This window comes from Notothenia rossii (genome assembly GCF_949606895.1).
Source record: "Notothenia rossii genome assembly, chromosome: 9".
NCBI lineage: Eukaryota > Metazoa > Chordata > Actinopteri > Perciformes > Nototheniidae > Notothenia > Notothenia rossii.
The window spans coordinates 45101406-45124441 of record NC_136907.1 but is presented as its reverse complement, the minus strand read 5'-3'; the positions used below and the strand labels follow the sequence as shown (position 1 = coordinate 45124441).

Sequence of the window (23036 nt, the reverse complement as noted above, 5' to 3'; positions counted from 1 at the left end):
AAGAGCAACTTGCAGGTTAGAGACACCAGTGAATAAATGTGTAGGAAAATGATGAATACACTAGATTTTCAAAAAATAATACAGAAATATACACTACAGCAAGGGTCGGCAACCTTTTTGATATGAAGTGCCATTTAAAAAAAAAATTGTTATCAGCGTGCCAACGATCGAGAATTATCAACGGGGTGGGGGGGGGTTGAGGAGCTTGACGCTTGTGAACTATCAGCAGGAGGGCGGGGGAGCCTCGCTGCGGGGAAGCAGTGTGTGGACCTGTCAGCGCAAAAATAATTGGTTTAAACGACATAATAATAAGGACGATCGCCCGTTCTGTGATTCTCCAGAGCACACAAGTTATGATATTAGGGTCATGCAGAGTGAGATGAGATCGCTGTCCCTTTTAAGAGAGAGAGAGGGGTGTGGCTTGTGCATGTATGTTTGTGGATGGTAGAGCGACAGTGAGGGAATGTGTGTGTATGTTTCTGGAAGTGAAACGAGGAAGCCGAAAAACAGTGGTCTGTGATGTATTTTGTTTAACAGAAGAACAGCTAAATAAATGCAACGGCCTCCAGAAGAGCTCGCCTCTCTCCAGTCATTTAAGCTAAAGTGGGTTATTGAACCTGAAACTTGTTGCTTCTGCCCTCCTCGACTACGGTCTGGGAGCCGAAAGGGAAGTTCAACACACAGATGGCCAGTTCGCCCCTTTGTAGCATATTATTTCGATGAGAGATGAGCAGATCGCCACTGGGCTTTCAACTAAATACACAGCCACGCAAAAACTGCGGCATTTGTACAGCTCCTTATGGGTAGGCCTACTGCAATTTGTGAAGTGCTTTCCTCCGTGGTGAAACGATCAGCAGTGCACCACGGAGGAAAGCGGCAGAAAGTCGCCTGGATTTAAAGAAAGCGGGGCTGCATTGGACTGCAACGGGGAGACGCTCTCTGGCGGCGGTCTCGTTCAGGATCCGAAAATACAATTAAAATATTTTGCACACTTATTCCACTTATTCCTAGTGTGCCACTGGTTACGGTGGCACGCGTGCCAGGGGTTGCCGACCCCTGCACTACAGTGACATCTGGCGTCGTTTTAGTAAGACATTTTCACTTCCGCATAAAAAAGCCTCCGCACGTGACCTCCCGTGTGTGACGTAACATGGGGGAGAGCGGCCGGTCTAACGTATGAATAAACATGGATCACAATGCTAGTTTTGACACAGAAGAGATTGAAAATATATATTCGAATGCATATGATTATAATTATGAGCCTGCTATGCGTCCAATAGACCAGAAGCAGCCAAGGATTACAAAAAATAACGGCCATCGGAGAGAAATTGAGCTTTGGTGTGTGGAGAACCAGTGGAGAACAGAGCAGCTGTCTTGGTGAGTGACCGGCGTTAGCAACATTTAATGTTAGCTAACGTCACATCACAACATTGTAAAGTTAGCAATCATATATCAGGCTATAACTAAAGTAGTATTGATAATATAGTAACGTTACTGGCAGGACCGTTGATACTGATCCATAACAGAAACTAATGCGCAAGTATCAGCCGTATCTCGCGTTACCTAATGCAACTCCACACTACGTCTTACGGTGCTGTGTACCGGAGGGGAGACGCGAGATACGGCTGATACTTGACGATCTGGCGGAGAAAGATTGTGGAGCCTCCGTTGATATGCCGTTGTAAATGGCTTGATGGAAAGCAGGTGTGTAGTCGGGGAGGGTGCACAGCTGATTGGAGCAGGTGAGTGGAGGTTAGCCGGGAGCCAGGAGTGAGCCACCACGCCCACACAAACAACACAGACAGGGGAAAACAAACACAAAGTAGACGGCTGGAGCAGTACAGCCACCACAGCGTTACCTAATGCAACTCCACACTACGTCTTAAGGCCCTGACACACCCAGCCGAAATCGGCCGTTTTCATTAGTCGGACGACGAAGCGTGCCCTGTCGCCCAAACTCAATTTGGTGTGTCCCGCACCGTCGGCCGTGACACGCCTTATTTGGCCTTTCATGCGTCGGGTCGGGCAGTCGGGCCAAATAAATCACTCTGATTGGCTGTTCAGCTAGCGAATCAGTGCATGAGAAGCGAAACGGAAGTGAGGGACGTAAACAAACGCTTTAAGAAGGCACGAAGAATGTCTTCCGCAAGCAACACTCCAATGGCTGATAGCTCCAGTACCGCACGAGACATGTTTCCGATGGACGAGAGTGAAAATGGAACGCACACGCTATTTGATGTTTGTTTATATCACGGAGTCTGTTCTTCTTCTCTATCTTCCGTTTGTTGCCTCTTTTGAATGACGAATACACATTACCGCCGCCTGCTGGTAAGGAGAGTTATTGCCACTCACGCATGCGCAGTTCGTACTGGCCAAGAAGCAGGAGACGTGAGACGACACAACAGTCGTGTTCCGTCGGGACGTGTTCTTTGGTGTCAGTTTGGTGTTGCAGGGCCTTTACGGTGCTGTGTACCGGAGGGGAGAGAGAGAGAGCAGCGAAGGGGGGGAGAGAGACGTAATACGGTTTCCTGCTAAAGCTGTGGAGACGGAGTATGTGCTGCAGTGAGGTGGATGCACAACGCACCCAGGAACGAAAGCTAGCTCCGGTCCTTTTCCCGTGAGGGAAACTGTGGACTCGATGTCCTGACAGGCTGGAGTTTGTGCAACCTGCACAAACTCCAGCTCACCATGATTACAAATGGTGAAATGCAATGTAAAATTACTGAAAAAATACCAGCTCACTAAATCACAACCGCTCAAACCAACTACAAACTACTACCGCGGATTGGGCAGAGAACGAGTCCGAGAAAGTTGCTCCCCCATGTGACGTAATATGACGCGTTTGACGTTAAAAAAAAGCAGTTTTTAGTAGCAGAGCTCAAAACGGCTCATTTTCCTCTGAATTCCTGCCCTTATGTCTTGTAAAACATATCAAATCCTGCATTAACATTTTTAATTGTAATTTTCAGGCAAGGTTGAGCATAAATGTAGTCAAAAAAAACCCTGCAAGTTGCTCTTTAAAGACAGGACTATTCAGTTAAGAGAAGAGAAAAAAGGAAAGAAAATTGTTATAATGGGTGATGTAACATTAATGACATACATATGATAATGAGGTCCTTGGCACTCATGGGTGCTTGGCACTCATGGGTGTCTCCTTGGGTCATTTTGTGATCATGGGGTATCACCCTTACAGCATCAGGACAATATCATATGGAGTCAGACACTGGAAGTCTGCTGGAGGCTGATGCGTTGACTGCAGGAGACTGATGGAAGGATGAGGCTGATGAGACTGAATAATCTGTGAGGAACGAACTAGCGGCTGAGAAATAATCATACAGTATATTAAAAGACAGCATCATCATAAGAGGCCAACAAAAGTGACAGAGTGTGACCAGCTATCTAGGCAAGTCTCTAAAGACTTTCCAAGGTGTAAAAATGCTGTTGCCGCCTGCCGGAGTACTGACTGGAAGTATTGCTGATATCAAGTCTACCATCCTCTTAAAATACTCTGTCCAACAATATCAGTCTCATGAAGAAAGGTTTTTTAACGCTTATTCAAAATAGCAGAGAAACATGCATTATTGTTCTCAGGAGGGGACATTGACAGAGGATTATTGGAAAAGTGCACAGTAAAAGTACTTCATAGTACTTGTGGGGGTAGTTTCACTATAGTACTGAGTCCAACAGGATCAATCTCACGAAGAACTAATGGCAACAAAAAATAATTCACTCATCAAACTTAGCAGAAGTGGCTTGAATTTGTCCTAAGCAGGGGACTTTGACAGAGGATTTCTCAAAAAATACACAGTAAAAGTACTTCAATGTATTGTTAGTAGTAGGCTAATACAAAGTCAAACAGTATCAATTTCCTTAAGAAATAATGGTAAATTTATATTTGTATCATTCATCAAAGATAGCAGAAAAACATGCATTATGGAGGGGACTCTTACAGAGGATTACTCACAAAGTACACAGTAAAAGTACTTCATTTTATTTCTGGTAGAAGTCAAACTAGAACAGAGTCCAACAGTGTCAGTTTCCTTAAGAACTTAGGGTAACAAATATTTGTATCACTCGTCAAATATAGCAGGAACAATGAAGAGCAGCTGATTTGAAAAAACAAACGCGAGAGACGGCTGAGTGACCACAGTGCAGAATCGCTGTATATTTTAAATCTCCTAACAATGTTGTCCATTTTAGACAGAGGCTTATTATATTTACAGCCGTTAATAACATCAATTTTCTGGGCTCAATATGTGTCTTGGCCGTTTTCGTTGTGATCGCTAAATTCCCCAGAGGTTTCTCAATAGTCTAATTTCCCCTCCTCGACTCCTCGACTCCTCGGTCCTCCGGTTGTGACCCGGAAATGGATTTCAGCGCGCCATGTTGAAGGACATCTCGTTTCTCTAAAGCCTCATCCCAATACCCATCCTCGACTCCTCTCTTCCCCTCCTCCGGGACTTGACCCGGAAATCGATCAAGACACGCCATTTTGAAGGACGTCCCAATAGCTGAAATGCACACGGAGGAGTCGAGGAGGGGTGAGGGAGGAGGGGTGCGGGAGGAGACGAAAGGGAGGATACACACGAGCAGACTACGCGGAAGTGTTTTCACTACTCGCGTATAAAAGCCCAGCCCCCACTTTCACAGCTGGTCGACTTCAACAGAGGAAAACCTTCAACTGGAAGATGAGTGGAAAAGCGTCACATAAATGTATAAGTGCTCCCAGCTCCGTGGGAATTATTATGTGCAATTCATTTCTAAAAGGCTTTCACATTACTATAATTATATTTTTATTTAAATGTAGGCTACATTTTACACCAAAACGGAACACAAAAGCAGGACCAGCATCATACATTGAATTCCCTGACTAACAAGAGAAAGATTAATTCATTTAAATAAATATTTAACCAGAAATGGGCCGGTTCTAAAGGGTTATTCAGTTAAGCTCGATGAGAGGGGATACAGCTGTGCACATGTCATCATTAACAGACGTCGTTTAAGAGTGACGTTTGAGTGAACGAGGACATCACAATTAATACCTGAGGACTCCTCTGTCCTTGCGTCACCTCCTTGTGTCTCTCGCTTGCATCTTACGGAGGCGGAGCTAAGATGCAAGGAAGGGACGCGAGTGAGGGAAAGGAGGAGTCGAGGAGGGGTATTGGGATGAGGCTTAAATGCACATCGAGGACCGAGCATCGAGCATCGAGGAAGCTCTCGGGAGGAGCTCTAACCGAGGAGACACTGATGGGTCCTCCTCCACGGATGCATTTCCGGGAACGGTGGAAGCGTTACGCACGGCCGGTGTCGGTACCAGATGTGTTCGGGGTACCATATGTGTTCGGGGTCCGTCTCTTACCAGTGACGTCACGACGTAATGACGTCAATGACGTCACGCATTGTGATTGGCTGTACGGTAATTTACCCACGTTGTCTAGAGTATAGAGGGGTCTTTTGATCATTACATTACATTGCATTTAGCTGACGCTTAAATGCATTCGACCAACAAGATAAAAACTTGAAGAAATACAATAAAACTTGAAGAAAAACAAAGACGAATGAGGAGAAGAACAAGAGAAATCGAAGGTAAGAAGTATATAACGTAATATGGTAGGTAATATGTAATATGTTCAGTGCCGTTGGTACGTTAGTTCAAACAGTAACAGCGGACTATTTTTCTTAGCGTATGCATGTCAATTTAAATCAATACATACAACTATTTCACATGTACAATATTTTCTTAGCCCTAATACTTAATACTACTTATTTCGTTTTGATTGTTATATTTGATTATATTATATATTATCAATAAATTATATATTATATATCAATATGATAGTATACTTTTCTATATAATAGATTATCAAAAAAAGTATTTATTAAGTAAGGGATAATGTGCAGCAATCACAATCAAGTCCACAATTGAATCCATAAAGACAAAGTAAATCTGTTTACAGTTGTTTCATATGGATGTTGAGAGGTATCCATATATCTCTTCATTTTGCTCTCAAAGTGCACCAGATTGATGCATTTAACTTCAATATTTTAAAAAAATCACTCCAAAGGGAGTGCTTGTTCTTCCTTCTGTCTGTCTGTATCTGTATTCTCATGTTCCGATTAACCCAGCCAAATTTTTCTTCTTTTGTGTCTTGATGTGATCTTGAGTCGAGGCTGATCCTCTTGCTGTGGTCCCGCATCCTGGATCCTCTATCCTGAGTTCTGGATTAAGTCGTGGACTTCGGGTCGTGGCTGAACCTGTCTCTGCGGTCCCGCCTGGGTCTCGTCGTGCTGCCTCCCTGAAGGCTCCCACAGGATTGTTGACATCTTCGTGGATTCATCCTATTATTATAGAAGCATGCATTTCCTAACATTCGTTCTACCTATGTTGTAAAATGTATTATCTCTTCGATTTACACACGGCATCTATTGCACGTCTGTCCGTCCTGGGAGAGGGATCCCTCCTCTGTTGCTCTCCCCGAGGTTTCTCCCATTTTTCCCTTTAAACTGTTTTCTCTTGAAGTTTTTCCTTGTACGATGTGAGGGTCTAAGGACAGAGGGTGTCGTTTTCTTCTCATACTGATATTCTGAACAAACTGCTGTTGTATTAGCTGTAAAATGTCTTTACTGTAGGGTATTTTTATTATTTGTACAGCACTTTGGCTCGACCAAAAATCGTTTATAAATGTGCTATATAAATAAAACTTGATTTGATTGATTTTATTTGAAAGGGTGTGCGCCAAGGTTCCATATTAGGACCAATAATTTCACCATATACTGTATGTAAATAATCTCTAATAATTTTTCAAATGCTGCTTTCCATTTTTATGCAGATGATACTGTTATTTATTGTTCATCCTCTTCTATAGAGCAAAGTCTTGATTTCCTCCAGTCTGCCTTTGATGTTATTCCATCCCATTTATCTCAACTCAAGTTAGTATTAAATGCAGACAACTCCAAACTCATGATATTCTCAAATGGCAAAAAGTTAACTTCTTTTCTCCCCAACATTTGTACTGTTCAAGGGACTGACATTGACATTGAAAGGGTCACTACATACACATATCTAGGTTTTATTATTGATCAGAACTTGTCTTTCAAGTCACACACTGAAAATGTTGTTTTCAAATTAGGTTTCTCCTTTCAGACAAGGAAACATTTGATCTCTGCAACGTTTTTACCAGTATTGGATTCTGGTGATCTGCTTTACATGAATGCCTCTGACCAGTGCCTAAAGAGTTTGGATACTGTGTACCATTGTGCATTATGTTTTATTACATATATATATATATATATATATATATATATATATATATATATATATATATATATATATATATATATATATATATATTGTGAGTTTGGAATAAATATGCACTTTATGAAAATTATTAGTTGGTTACTGTTAGTAAAAAACAGTAAGGTTAATACTGGATGTTTGTTACACTTGGATATGTTTTCTGTAACACTTGTAACATAATTATTCTCCAGTTTATGCATTTGAGTGACTTGCAGTTAATGCTCGACATTCAATTCAAAACCTTTATTTATCCAGGTAAAATCCCATTAAGATCAATGATCTATTTTTCAAGGGAGACCTGCAGCAGTAGGTTCCACATGAAGACATACAAACATAAACAACAGAACAACAAAAGGACATCATACAGCAAAAATTACAGGGATTACAATTTAAATATCTATCCACATGTACAGGTACCAACAGCATCTGACTGTGGAGCATCCAACCGAGATTTAAAAACATGTAGTGGTACCAGCTTGGTAATTTTACATTCTTTTTGCAGACTGTTCCAAGTTAGTGGAGCTGCACATCTAAAAGCTTTCTTCCCTAAGACAGTCCGAGCACTTGGCACATTTAATAAAACCACAGCATGAGATCTCAGGCAATAAGTACTTTCAATTTGCCGAGAGATCAGGGAGCAGATATAAGATGGTACTTTATCCAATATGGCTTTGTAAATGAAAATGTAGCAGTGACTGAGCCTCAGTACAGTAAGTGATGGCAAAACCGCCTTGGTTTACAGTGTACAGTGATGCGTAATTGCTTTACAGTTTGTCACAAATCTCAGTGCACTGTGATAGTAAAACCTTATTGTGGTGTAATTATATATCCAAAGCAGTCAGAAGTCAGAAAATCATTAGTGATGTTTAACCACTCAGAAGACAGCCCATCAAAATGAACACATTGGGACCTTTCAGAGAGGTAGTTCTTCTTCTACATATAATAACGGACAAAGTAAAGAATGAAGTGTAGGCTATGTTTAAATGTTCGGAATTTGACCGTGTATGATGGTCCTCTTGAGTTGCCGTACAGCCAATGGCGTACAGCCATTGCTCCGTTTTCATGTTTTTTTAACATGTTTTTCACAAACATTTTCACACGCTAGGAGCATAGGAATAATTCAATTCGGTTCGTCATGATCTATAGATTTGATTTGCCCCCGAGCACCCCTGGGTAAATTACCGTACAGCCAATCACAATGCGTACAATGCGTGACGTCATTGGTAAGAGACGGCCCCCGAACACATATGGTACCCCGAACACATCTGGTACCGACACCGGACTTATCTCAGCCTATGACAGCTCTGCATGCATCCCCTGGATATTATTTTAGTAACCGCTTCAACGGCGACGCGATGTTTACAGTGAAAACAGCTGTGAGGTCTGTGCAGAAAACATATATATATATATTTCCAGACTCTGATTGTGTTACGTTATTATGAGAGTGCTCTCATTGTTTTATTCCGAAATTGTATATATATTTATATACATATATGTGTGTGTATGTGTCCGCATCTGTAGCCTGTTAATGTCTCTTTATATCGCACTGTCAATTAATTAAAAAAAGTGAATATATAAGTCGTCATGAACACATCTGTCCATCAGAGTGCTGCTGTGTCTCCTGTCATCATTAATGGAAGTCTCTTTAAAATGACCGCTCAGAGGAGAGGAGTTCTCATTTCTCTAACCGCCTGCTGCTTCCACTCCTCTCTCCTCGGTTCCCCTCCTCAGTCCTCCGCTCGCATCTCCTGTGGGCGGCACCAAGTCTTGATGAGAGGAGTCGAGGAGGGGAAATTAGAGTATTGAGAAACCTCTCTTGTTTATAATAATCACCGTTCCTTCAGCAGGATACTGTAGTGATTCAAAGTGTGATTTTAGCAAACGAGTGCTTTTGTTTTGAAATCACCTCCGTGAGTTTCGCCCCGCCCCTCCCTCCAAGAACCATTTGACCATTTAGTAAGGGAAAAAGCAAAAACGCCTCTCAGACGTTCTTCCGTTTACGTGTTTAATAAAGAAAAACGATTGGTAGATACACGGATTTTTTTGGTTTGAATTCGTTGCTGACAGATACAAATAATTTAAGAAAAAGGTGACACGTGATCTTACGACCCGGAAGAGAAACATTGTTCCTGCTATTCCTTCAAAAAGTGAGTTATCGTATACTGTAGGAAAGAAAAGGAGAACACGAACGATTGTATAGTGTTTTGAGAGTCTGGAGACCTTCGTTCAGGTAGGAACCTCCTGGGTTCCAGCAGCAGAGTCACAGGAAGCTGCGTCATATCATGCTAACTGCTGAGATGGAGATTGGAGAGAAGGTATTTATCAGCAGCTAACTGTCATTACCAAGCTATGATGTCTCTGCATTTACTGCAAAAGCATTATATAACGATTAGAATGACAGTGACACATTAGTATAGGCTAGTATTCATTCCTCTGACAGTTACTGGATAAAGAGTTTACAACATGTTTTACTTCTGTTAGTGCTGCCTGTACTTTGTTAATATATTAACTTTACTTATTCACTTACTTATGTATACATCTGTTAATTGCGCGCATATCTATATATTAGTACAATTCGCAGTATTTTATTCCACTCTATAGTATTTTTGACTTTCTGTTTGATTTTATTCTACTTTACATGTAGGTTACTTGTTTCTGCATTAACTTGCACAATTATTTTGGCACTATTTTATTTTTTACTGTATTTCTATTTATAATTTATTTTCAATTTCTCTGTTTAGTTTGTTGTCTTAAGTATATTGTACATTGTATTGAGGAGCCTGGGACTTCATATTGTCCTCTTCACACAAGCTGTAGCTTTTGTGCATATGTCACTAAGGCCTTTGACAGTTAAGTATAATAAACATAATGATACTGAAAGGGGCTTCTCTACATTATGACTTTCTTTACTTAACCTAATCAAATGTGCTGGTTATTCTTACTATACTTTAGTTTTTACTAGTATTCAGTTTAAATTGCAAGATGTACTTTTTATTGTTAAATATATTTTTCATACACGTTTAGTAATGTGATGTACCCTGCTCCGTGTTGCAGAGATGAGCCTGTTTGTTCTGGATGAGGACAAGTTCCACCTGTGCTGTCAGCTCCTCCTGCAGCTGTCGGAGCAGTTGGGGGACGGCTGGAGCTGGGAGGGGGGGCAGGTGAGACCTCTGACCTAACTGAGATCCTCTGCTGCTGCTTTGTTATTGTTGTTGTTGTTTTATTTCTACACTTGAGCCTTTAGGAAGCTAACTCCTGCCCTCTGCTGCCCTTTCTCAATGCACTCCTGGTTTGGAGTTATATTATTAATATCACAATGTGAATTTGCATTTATCCTCCTACACCTATATTTTAATCAATTTGTTCTATGTCTATTCCATGCTCTTTTATGTTTATTTTCATGTATTTTACTGGTTACTTTATTCTATGTGATATATATTTTCTGTGACTTTTAAAAGATATCAAGTGTCAACTTTGAAGCCCTTTGGACTACAATTCTTGAATGAGAGGTGCTTCACAAATAAAGCTCATTATTATCACTGTGGGCGGAGCCTGCTGTGCTCCATGAATATTACTAACGGTTCTGATCCGGCTCTTCTCAGGAGGGCTACCTGAGGAAGACTACTCTCAGGTCAGTGGTAATCGACTCCAGTTCAGTGTGGGACTACGAAGGAGGCGGGGCAGACACTTCCTGTCCCTCACGTTCTGAGCAGCAGGAAGGGGAACAGGAACAGGTAAAAGAGATGCCAAAAATCATGAACCTTCGATTGAAATACTAACAATCAACACTGACACTGTTGGACTCGGTTCTAGTTTGACTTCTACCAGAAATAAAATGAAGTACTTTTACTGTGTACTTTGTGAGTAATCCTCTGTAAGAGTCCCCTCCATAATTCATGTTTTTCTGCTATCTTTGATGAATGATAAAAATATAATTCTACCATTAGTTCTTAATTAAATTGATACTGTTTGACTTTGTATTACTTAGCCTACTACTAACAATACATTGAAGTACCTTTACTGTGTATTTTTTGAGAAATCCTGTCAAAGTCCCCTGCTTAGAACAAAATCAAGCCACTTCTGCTAAGTTTGATCAACACACTGATAAACTTAACCTCAATAGCAATACTTAACCATGAACATAGTGCCTGGTTAGAAAAAAAAATTAAGGAAAATTAATTTAATTTAGAGCTGTAAATCAGGTCATAACAAAAAAGGAGAGAGAATTAATTTCTGTCAGCCTCAATGAAAAACAGAAATTGAACAGACGTGACTCTCCAGGAGATATAGCTTTGCCACATTCCATCATTATTAATCCCTTTTGTTTCTGACATGCATAGTCTTGTAGTATTAAATAATAAGTTCCTGATTTTAAATATTCTTGCAGGTCAAATGTCATTTAAGTGCGCTAGTAAAAAAATTGTATTAGACGAATTTGCCTAAAGAAGGATGATTCCATGCTTCAGTTTCAGACTAACACATAAAATTTACCGAGAGACAGAGCTGATGTTTTATTGTCCAACATCTGTCCTCCTCCACAGGCTGCTGTTGATGCCTCAGCTGATACTGACAGCATCAAAGGTGACATGGAGGATGAAGATGAAGATGACGGCGTGTGTGTGGCGTCTGCAGGCAGCAGCCAGCTGCTTCAGTACGAGTATAACATCCTGCACTCCTGCAGCTACAGCACACCGGTGCTCTACTTCAGAGCCTGCACTCAGGGTCAGACACACACACACACACACACACACACACACACACACACACACACACACACACACACACACACACACACACACACACACACCTACACACGTCACCTACAGTACAGCTCTTAAAGCATAAACTATCAGGATATTATGTGAAGCACTAAATCGTTTTAGAATAATATCGACTCTTTGTTTGTAGATATCTACTAAACTAAAGCATACCAATAAAGAGAGTAATGTAGGCCTGTTATATATCCTCCTGGGAACCGAGGAAACATTTTTTTTTCCAATCTTCTCTATTTTTAAAGAACCCAGACAATTAACGCAAAATCACAATAATAATAAAGTACATTTATAGAATCAACAATAGTATAAACAATAACAAATCCACAGCGCCTAAAACCTTAAACACACTATGAAGCAAAAAACAAAGGTTTCATCGTGTGCCACGTTTCATTTAAAAATTGTGCCCCCACATAATCACATTTCTAGTCTTTGAACGCATTTTTATTCCACTCAAATATCAGACTAAAGTTGCCATTGGTTTGTTCTGGAAGATAAATGTGCTGCTGTATGAGAGGGTCTGCATACCTTTGCATATTTGTAGTTTTCTTTATAAGTGATATTTCTTCTCTATGTTTCCATGTCAGAGGGACGGAGCCTGTCGTTAGAGGAGGTGTGGAGCTCCGTCCATCCAAACTACAGGCTGCGACTCCAGAACAGTCCTCTGAACACCATCACTCTGCAGGTAGCACCAGAGGCCTGTACTAAGAAGCCGGTTCAACATAACCTGGATATGTTTGAGTTACCTGGTTTACCTAATCCAAAACAAACGCGCTCTCGCTAAGCTGTCCTACGACGCTGGTTATCAACTCTTTAACTCAAGCCAGGGTTTCTCTGTCCGGCTGAGTGCTCGTTCACAGGAAAGGGGCGGGGTTAGCAACATTTGACCAATCACAAACATGGAGAAGCGTACTGACAGCGCAGCGTCATACTTCCTGAATGAAAAACTATAATATTAGACATATGAAGAAGTTAAACTTTAAACATCCATGACTCAAACACTTTATCCAGGATAAAAGCCACATAGCTGCACCTAAAAGGTGAATACAGCTGGTAAAAGAAAAAGTGTTTGAATGCGTACATTAACAGGTTTATGATATCACTGATATCTGACTTTAATTACATTTGACTCGAGTGTTTCGTCAACTTAATGTGTTGCTTAGAATAATACTTCTGCATACAGTATGTGACACTGTGAGTGTTGCACGGCCAGATACGGCTCAAGAAGCTGACTCAGATAAGGAAATATGATACATTATGATGTGGTATGAATGATAATGGGACACATCGACGTCTGGACTCACAGTGCTGCGGACTGTACTTAATGTTACTCTGATCCGGTTACTTATGTTGTGGCAGATATTTAAGTAAGCTTTCTTAATGCTAATGTTATAATAGTCAGATTTCTCTGAAGATGGGAGGTGATATTCTATTAATGTTCACGTTCACATAGCCGGTTATTTTTGCCGGCCGTCTTTCCTGCAACGGCAGTTTTTCTGTATTTCCTTTCTCCTGTAATATGGCTTGATCGCTTTAAACTCTGCACACTGAGCTCTGATTGGTCAGCAGGCGGTGCTTTCTCTGAGTTGATCTCTTATCTGGAACCTAACCTGCTCCGGAGCAGGTTAGCCGCTCAGCATAAGTTACCGTGGAGATCTACCCCGGTAAGAAGAGAACCAGCGTCGTAGGACCGGAAACCCCGAGTTTTCCCTGAAGTTAGCTTGCTACGCGAAAATCCGGCTTCGTAGTACAGGCCTCTGGAACATCAGCTTTATTAACTTCAGCCTCTGCTGAAGCTGCACTTTGATCAACGGAGTGTGTCTGTTTGTGTGTGTGTGTATGTTGGCTATCACTGACGCATACCTACACACACACACACACACACACACACACACACACACACACATACACATACACATACACACACCAGGGCCGCCTTAATGCACGGGCTGACATGGGCTGAAGCCCAGGGGCCTAAGGAGATCGGGGGCCTATCATGAGCCAATTAAAAAAAGGAAAACATTTAAATTCAATTTTTTGAAACAAATTCTTGGCTTTCAGAATATGAAACTTTTATTTCCAAAATCACACGATATATACATTTTTGAAGCTTAATGGAAGAAGACAGCTCTCCCTCGCCACTCTGCTGTGCCGCTGTTCCCCTCCCTCCGCTGAAATTATGAATGTAAGGCGTATAGTAATCATAGATAACACGGCAGGGTCCTTTTAAAGTTTGTTTTCATCTGGTTTCAAATAAACAAAGTCTTGGCTTTCAGAATATTAAACTTGTTTCGGCAAATTCAGATGATAAATACAACTTTGAAGCTTGTAACGACATAATTACAAGCAGAGAACGGAGTAACTTAACGTCACAGCAGGCATAACAACAGCCGGAGTTTCTCGTGAGTGTTTTCCCCGGGAAACAAACACAATACACACAAACGCAAAGATACACAAACACACACAAACACACACACACACACACACACACACACACACACACACACACGTATACACACACACACACACACACACACACACACACACACACACACACTCGTGAGCTTCCCCCAGACCAGTAATCCAAACGAAAATATCTTCCCTCCGTAGTATTTTGATCATTTGCTCCGTTAATCAATCAGAGCGATGGATTCCAGAGATTTTTCTCAAAAATGATGACTCAGAAACAGTCAGTGGGCACCCTTTAACAGCCAATCAGAATGAGAATATGTTTCACATGTGACTTATTCAAATTGCGAGTGATTGAGTGACAGATGAAGGTTGTTTAGGAGAAAATGTCGGAGAAGAAAAAGTTTGAAAGTGGCGCTCGGAAAAGGAAATTGTTGAGGGAAAAGGAGTTTTGAGACAAGCAGCTATTACAAAAAATGCGGAAGCTTACAGGTTATTTTAAACCTGTAGGCCAGGATGAGGAGAAAGGACAGATGAATTCTGTACCGAGCGGCAGCAATGCCGGCCGCGGCACCTCGGAGCCAAGTAGGCCGTCTGGTTCTGATAGCGATGGAGTAGCGGGAGAGGAAAAACAGACAGGAGGCACATTATCTGTTGGAGGAGATGGAGAGGATGACGAGGACTTGCTACGTGGAGGGGAGCCAACGGCAACCCGAAAATGAGGGAGGCCCGATACGTCACTCATCTGGAGGAGAGGACCAGGCGCGCGTAGAGCAGAGTGGAGAAGTGCGATCACAGAGCCTGCCGAGGCTATAAATGACTTTGATTTGTTGTTTAAATAGGGGGCCTACAAAACCGCCCCAGGGGCAGATGGCAGATTAAGGCGGGCTTGACACACACATACAAACACACACGCAAAGACTGTATGAAGCAGGGGGGTCAAACTGATTTGCCACATACAGCCAAATCTGATCTCAAGTGGGCCCAACCAGTAAAATCATAGCTTAATAACCTATAAATACAAAACAACTCCTTCCCTTTATTTTAGTGCAAAAAGTACATGGTATTAAATACATGAAGTGGAGTAAAAGTACACAATTGACCTCTGAATTGTAGTGGGGTAGAAGAAATAAGTAGCAACAAATTGAAATACTCAAAATTGTACTTTAGTACAGTACTTCAGTCTCATTTCATTTCAAACCTTTATTTATCCAGGTGTATCCCATTGAGATCATTGATCTCTTTTTCAAGGGAGACCTTGGGGTATACTACGAAGCAGGATTTTCGCTTAGCCGGCTAACTTCAGGGAAAACTCGGGGTTTCCGGTCCTACGAAGCTGGTTCTCTTTTTAGCGGGCTAGATCTCCATGGTAACTTACGCTGTGCGGCTAACCTGGTAGGGAGCAGGTTAGGTTGCAGGCTAAGAGATCAACTCAGTGAAAGCACTGCCTGCTGACCAATCAGAGCTCAGTGTGCAGAGTTTAAAGCGATCAAGACATATTACAGGAGAAAGGAAATACAGAAAAGCTGCCGTTGCAGGAAAGACGGCCGGCAAAAATCACCGACTATGTGAACGTGAACATTAATAGAATATCACCTCCCATCTTCAGAGCAATCTGACTATTATGACATTAGCGTTAAGAAAGCTTACTTAAGTTAAATATCTGCCACAACATAAGTAACCGGATCAGAGTAACATTAAGTACAGTCCGCGGCATATCACATCATAATGTATCATATATCTCCTTATCTGAGTCAGCTGAGCCGTATCTGGCCGTGCAACACTCACAGTGTCACATACTGTATGCAGAAGTATTATTTTAAGCAACACATTAAGTTGACGAAACACTCGAGACAAATGTAATTAAAGTCAGATCCACTCGTGTCTTCATAAACCTGTTAATGTACGCATTCAAACACTTTTTCTTTTACCAGCTGTATTCACCTTGCATGTGCAACTATGTGGCTTTTATCCTGGATAAAGTGTTTAAGTCATGGATTTTTAAAGTTTAACTTCTTCATATTTGTCTAATATTATAGTTGACTTTTCATTCAGGAAGTATGACGCGCTGCGCTGTCAGTACGCTTGTCCATGTTTGTGATTGGTCGAATGCTCCAAATACCACCCCTTTCATGTGAAAGCGCACCTAACTAGATAGGACACGGCTGGCTTGAGCGATCCACTTGATAACCCGCGTCGTAGTACCGTTTAGCGAGAGCGCGTATGTTTTGGATTAGGCCAACCGGCTAACTCAAACATATCCAGGTTAGGTTGAACCAGCTTCGTAGTATACCCCCCTGCTCAGGTTCCACATGAAACATAAAAAAACATAAACAGAACAACAAAAGGACATCTTACAGCATCATTACAGGGATTTACAATTTACATAACTATCCAAATGAACAGGTACCAACAGCTTCCGATTGAGTAGCATCCAACCGAGCTTTAAAAACATTTAGTGGCACCAGATTGCTCAGTTTCCATTTCAATTGCAGACTATTCCATGACAGTGGAGCTGCGCATCTAAATGCCATCTTCCCTAAGACAGTCCTAGCAGTTGGCACATTTAATAAAACCACAGCATGTGATCTCAGGCAGTAGCCACTTACAATTCGCCGTGAGATCAGGGAGCAGATGTAGGATGGAAGTTTCCCTAACATGGCTTTGTATATAAAAATGTACCAGTGACTGAGCCTCCGTACAGGTAGTGAAGGCAAACCGGCCCTTGCATACAGGGAACAGTGATGGGTTAATGCTTTACAGTTTGTTTCAAATCTCAGTGCACTGTGATAGGTGGCATCTAACTTGATCAGGCAATTGGCAGGTGCATTCATATAAATCAAATCACCATAGTCCAGCACAGGTCACAGTGACTAGCCTTTTCTTGGCCTCAAGTGACAAACAGGACTTGTTCCTGTAGAAGAAACCTAGCCTAACCCTCAGCTTTTTAAGCAGGTTATTGACATGAAGTTGTGACAAACATCAAGCCAGATACCGTGTGTGTGTGTGTGTGTGTGTGTGTGTGTGTGTGTGTGTGTGTGTGTGTGTGTGTGTGTGTGTGTGTGTGTGTGTGTGTGTGTGTGTGTGTGTGTGTGTGTGTGTGTGTGTGTGTGTGTGTGTGTGTGTGTGTGTGTGTGTGTGTGTGTGTGTGTGTGTGTGTGTGTGTGTGTGTGTGTGTGTGTGTGTGTGTGTGTGTGTGTGTGTGTGTGTCAGGAGCACCCTCTGCTGGGTCAGCCTTTCTTCATGCTTCACCCCTGCAGGACGGAGGAGTTCATGCGTCCGGTGCTGCAGGCGGCTCAGGACCAACACAGGTAGGATCCCTGCTGATGGCTCACCTGCAACTCAGTGCACGCATCACACTGTGGATCAGGCGCTTCAATTAACTCACATTTGTATGCAACTAAAAAGTGCATTAAGTTGTTGTTCGAGTTACAGCTGGTCCATACAGCTCTGATATCTCGACAGGTTATAAAGTCATTGTGCTGCTGCAAATCAGGAGAGCAAACTTTTTATTTTGAAAGTTAGTATCAGTGGAATACTGCACTCTGTAACGTATTAATAAAATCATTTTGTCAAATAATAAAAAATTCTGACACACAATTTTTTTTTTTTTAATTCTAGATTTTCCTTCTATATATTGGCTGAGTGGATACAGCAAAATTCAAATGCAAACATAAGGGTTCTTGTTAAAATGTCTGTGTGTGTGTGTGTAGGCCGGTGAACTACGTGTTGTCGTGGCTCAGTGTGGTGGGTCCTGTGGTGGGGCTGGACGTCCCTCTGAAGTACTCCACCCTGCTGCACCCTGCGCCCCCCCCCCGGCAGCACAGAGCCAGGCTGACTCCACCCCCCTGTGTCCGTCAGCATCACCATTGGGCCTCCTGTACGGAGGCTGCATCACTAATTAGACCCTCAGAGGCTGAAGGTGGATTGTGTGTCAGAGTCCTGCACAGGTCTGATTGTCAAGATCCGCAAACTGACCCGAACCCGCTTATCCTATGAGCATTAAAAATGTGCAATTATTAACACACGCAGTTGCATATTTGTCTCAAAAAGCGTGGGATGTTGGTTATTTTCTCCATCTAGGATGACACCAAAAGCCTCCCAGACGTTGGATTTCGCTCTTGAGGAAGTGTTATTGACAATGCTGTATTCTCCGAGCTCCGCCTTCACCTCAGCCATTTCGACATGCAGAGAACAGATCAAATCCCCTGACTCACACACTCTGGAGATGTCCTCATCTGATAATGATGTTTCATTTTTAGCAGCAAAGTAACATTAGTCAAAGTATATGTCGGACCCAACTCCTGTACAGTATGTTTTGCATCTCCTCAACAATGGTCTGTATAATTGAGTAGAAAAAAACTGTCTCTACAGTTTCAAGTAGATTAACACACATTTGTAAGAAAAGTTTACAATCAAGCACAAAACCCCTCTTTGTATTAAGCTAGCTGCCAAATAAAGTACAGCTTAACATGCTAACCTTTGGTAGAGTTAGCTAACGTTAGCTAAATTCACAGAAATGGCTCTCAACCGCTCTCCCGACCGTTAGTGCCAGATAAAAAACATGTTTTAAACCACTTTGTTTCAACCACTGCTGTCTCGCAGTTCCTCCATGTCCCGCCCTCTCTGTCTGTCACAGTATGTCTGTCTGTCTGTTTGTCTGTCCCTCTCTCTCTGTCTATGTCTCTCTCTCTGTCTAAGTCTCTCTCTATTTATTTAGCTAAAATGGTAATCCAACTTCAACAGCATAATGAGACCTTGCTGGTGTACCAGCTTCACCAGCAAGACCATGCTGGCTGGTGTACCAGCTTTCCTATGCTGGTCTTGCTGGTCTACCAGCATGGTCTTGCTGCTGAAGCTGGTACACCAGCAAGGTCTTGCTGGTGTATGATCAACAAAATGAATGTAGAAAAATGAATGTAGAAAAAGTTTATACATAACAAGAAATACAAAATATAGTCATAGAAATATGAACAGGAATGTAGTTCATTCATAAAAGTAAAGAGAAGTAATAAATATGTAAACTTATATTTACAGAAATATGGTTTCTGTAGCTGAAAGTAGGCTGAATGATACTTTACGAATTGACAAAAAAATGAATAGAAAAATATTTATGTTTTAAAATCTAATATCATGTTAAATAGCCTCTTGGAGGTGTCTCAAAAAAACGTACAGGAAGTCGGACATTTTGAATTTCGCCCTCCATACTTCAGAGATCTTCTAGGGATTTGATCCGATCGACTCCAAATTCGGCGGGTAGTGTCTCAAGACATGGGGGATGAAAATGTATCAAAATCGTAATTTTTCACTGCACGGTCTAGTCGTTATACGGCGTCCATTTTCACGTTCACTCGATGCTAGGCAATCCCTCGCCATGGAACACGATGATGTCATAACTCCAACTGACATACTCAGAAAGCCGCAAAACATCACTTGATGGTTAACACTGCGGCACTGAACAGTTCTACGCCAAATCTGAAGTCTCATCATATGCCGTTTCCATGACAAACGCAGACCTCGCCATAAAACACGATGTGGTCGTAACTCTTAGGAAAATTGTACAAATGGCACCAGACTTCAGATGATGGCTAATGGTCTGGCCCTCAACATGTCTATATGACAATTGTGAGATTCGTTAAAACGCTGTTGCCATTACAACACGTTACTCGCCATGAAACACGATAACGCTGTCACTCCTATATGAAAATTGTCAAAAAGTGCTCAAACTTCACTTTTGTGCTAACGGTCCAGCCCTGAAGACATCTGCATGTCAGTTTTGAGATGTTGTCATATGCCTTTGCCATGGCAACACAATGCTCGCCATGAAACACGGTTTTCTCATAACTCCAGTGAACACGCTCAAAACGGTCCAACACTTCACATGTTTGATAACGATGCAGCCCTCAAGACATCTAAGCTTATTATGGGGTATCATCATATAGCGTTGCCATGGTGACAGATCACTTTTCATTAAACAAGATTTGTATGTTACTGCTGTAACTCCTGTTGACATTGTCTGATCGGCCCGAAATTTCCCACGTTTGCCAACGGGCGAGTCCTCGTGACACCTACGTGAGGTGTCGACGTGCGGACAACAGCCAACCTGCGCGGATCGTTGAAGACCCGCTCATCGCTGCTCACAGTTTTAATTAAATTAAAATTTGTTTTTGTCCTGTCCTTTTGTTGTCTTTTTCCTTCCTGTTTTATTTTGAAAAGTAATCCTCCCTCTCGTTTCAGGTCGCTGTACTCCCCCCCTGTGTGTCTCCTGCGTTTTTGATTGTCTACCCCGCCCTGATTGTTTCCACCTGTGCCCCCTTACCTTGTGTGTATATATTGTCCTAGTCCCCCCCCTGTCCTGTGCCAGTGTATCCATTAAAAACAACAGAGCCCCTCTCCATCCCAACACCTTTCATCTAATATACAATCCTGATTCCATTACCTATATTATCTTGTTTTGCCTAACTGCCAACATTACTAATACTAGCACTTTCATCTAAACATACAGTAGGCTATAGACTAGACTCGAGGAAGGAGCATTAGCAGTATTATTTTCGGTGGTGGCAAAGGCAATATTAGTATTAGCAGTTTATACATTTACTTTTCACACACACACACACACACACACAAACATCAGATCAACACAACAGCCCTTGTTCTGTGTCAAAGCTTATGTTCATTGTTCTGTTTACTGGTGGTCTTCTTTATGTGTCCTGTTTATGTTCTGTCCAACTGGATTTGATTTAGTTAAAAAAAGTTTTATTGTTTTATCATTTATATGTTTTACCTTTCATATTTATATTAAAAGTAAAACTTCTCAATACCACTATTCATAAATAGGCTTCTGTTTGTTAAAGTGTCAAAATATCATGTGGTGCGACCAAATATTTTTTTACTGCAATAAATTAGATAGAAATATATCTTATTTCTCTTGATGAAATATGAAGTCTTAAGTGAATTGTATTTATTTAAAAACATTTCTCAGATTTATGAGATTTAAAGGAAACATTTGAAACGATACATTGAAATTATTAAAGAGAAATATTAGATCACTTCAACAAAATATCTAAAGAAATGCACATTTACAATCCGTGTATCTACCGTCCAATTGTTTTTCTTTATTAAACACGTAAACGGAAGAGCGTCTGAGAGGCCTTTTTGCTTTTTGCTTTTTGCTTTTTACCTTACTAAATGGTCAAATGGTCCTTGGAGCGAGGGGCGGGGCGAAACTCACGGAAGTGATTTCAAAACAAAAGCACTCGTTTGCTAAAATCACACTTTGAAACACTACAGTATCCTGCTGAAGGACCGGTGATTATTATAAACAAGGGGAATTTAGCGATCTCAACGAAAACGGCTAAGACACATATTGAGCCCAGAAAATGGATGTAATTAAGGGCTGTAAATATAATAAGCCTCTGTCTAAAATGGACAACATTGTTAGGAGATTTAAGATATACAGCGGTTCTGCACGGCAGTCACTCAGCCGCCTCTCGAGTTTGTTTTTTCAAATCAGTAGCTCTTCATTCCTGCTATATTTGAAAAGTGATATAAATATGTTTTACCACAAGTTCTTAAGAAAACTGACACTGTTGGACTCGGTTCTAGTTTGACTTCTACCAGAAATAAAATGAAGTACTTTTGCTGTGTACTTTGTGAGTAATCCTCTGTCAAAGTCCCCTACATAATGCATGTTTTTCTGCTATATTTGATGAATGATAAAAATATAATTTTACCATTAGTTCTTAATGAAATTGATACTGTTTGACTTTGTATTAGTTAGCCTACTCCTAAAATACATTGAAGTACTTTTACTGTGTATTTTTTGAGAAATCCTCTCTCCAAGTCCCCTGCTGAGAACAAAATCAAGTCACTTCTGCTAAGTTTGATGAGGGAATTCTTTTTTGTTGCCATTAGTTATTCGTGAGATCGATCCTGTTGGACTCGGTTCTAGTGAAACTACCCCCACAAGTACCATGAAGTACTTACTGCTTTTCCAGTACTCCTCTATCAATGTCCCGTCCTGAAAACAAGAATGCATGTTTTTCTGCTATTTTTAATAAGCGTTAAAAAAAAAAAACTTTCTTCATGAGACTGATATTGTTGGACAGAGTATTTTAAGAGAATGGTAGACTGCACTCTGACACACTCTTGTCACTCTTGTTGGCCTCTTATGATGCTGCTGTCTTTTAATATATGATTATTTCTCTGCTCCTAGTTCATTCCTCGCAGATTCTTCCATCAGTCCCAGTCATTGCATGTCAGTCAATAGAGCTTCGAAAAATGTGTCCAATTCAACTAAATGTTTTTTTGTGAGTGAAGGCCAGAGCTAAATTATAGATTGTTTGATTGTGTAATTACAAGGGGAGAGAAAATAAATCCACATCCTCCTATGAAACGTATTTTATTTCCTTTTCCATGTTATACTTACTTGCATTAGAACATTTGCATGTTGAACTACATGCTGGATATCTTCCCAGCCTCAAGGAAATACAATAAAATAAATGGATTCATAATTTTAAAAAATTGATAAAAATGTATACATTAATAATGTTGTGGGC

At 41.2% G+C, this 23036-nt stretch overlaps 1 protein-coding gene across 2 annotated transcripts; it reads left to right on the top strand.

Annotated features, from left to right (window-relative positions):
* Positions 1–8536: 8536 nt before the first annotated feature.
* atg10 (ATG10 autophagy related 10 homolog) lies at positions 8537–22584 on the top strand. 2 transcript variants are annotated; one of them, XM_079649966.1, is made up of 7 exons: positions 8537–8678; positions 10352–10458; positions 10900–11031; positions 11839–12019; positions 12657–12754; positions 17692–17789; positions 18192–22584. In XM_079649966.1, exons 2-7 carry the CDS (start codon positions 10354–10356, stop codon positions 18475–18477), a joined length of 900 nt encoding a protein of 299 aa, XP_079506092.1. In that variant the 5' UTR covers positions 8537–8678; positions 10352–10353; the 3' UTR covers positions 18478–22584. The 2 variants fall into 2 exon arrangements, with proteins under 2 accessions (XP_079506092.1, XP_079506091.1); XM_079649965.1 differs by lacking the exon at positions 8537–8678 and adding an exon at positions 8775–9612.
* The last annotated feature ends 452 nt before the right edge of the window (positions 22585–23036 follow it).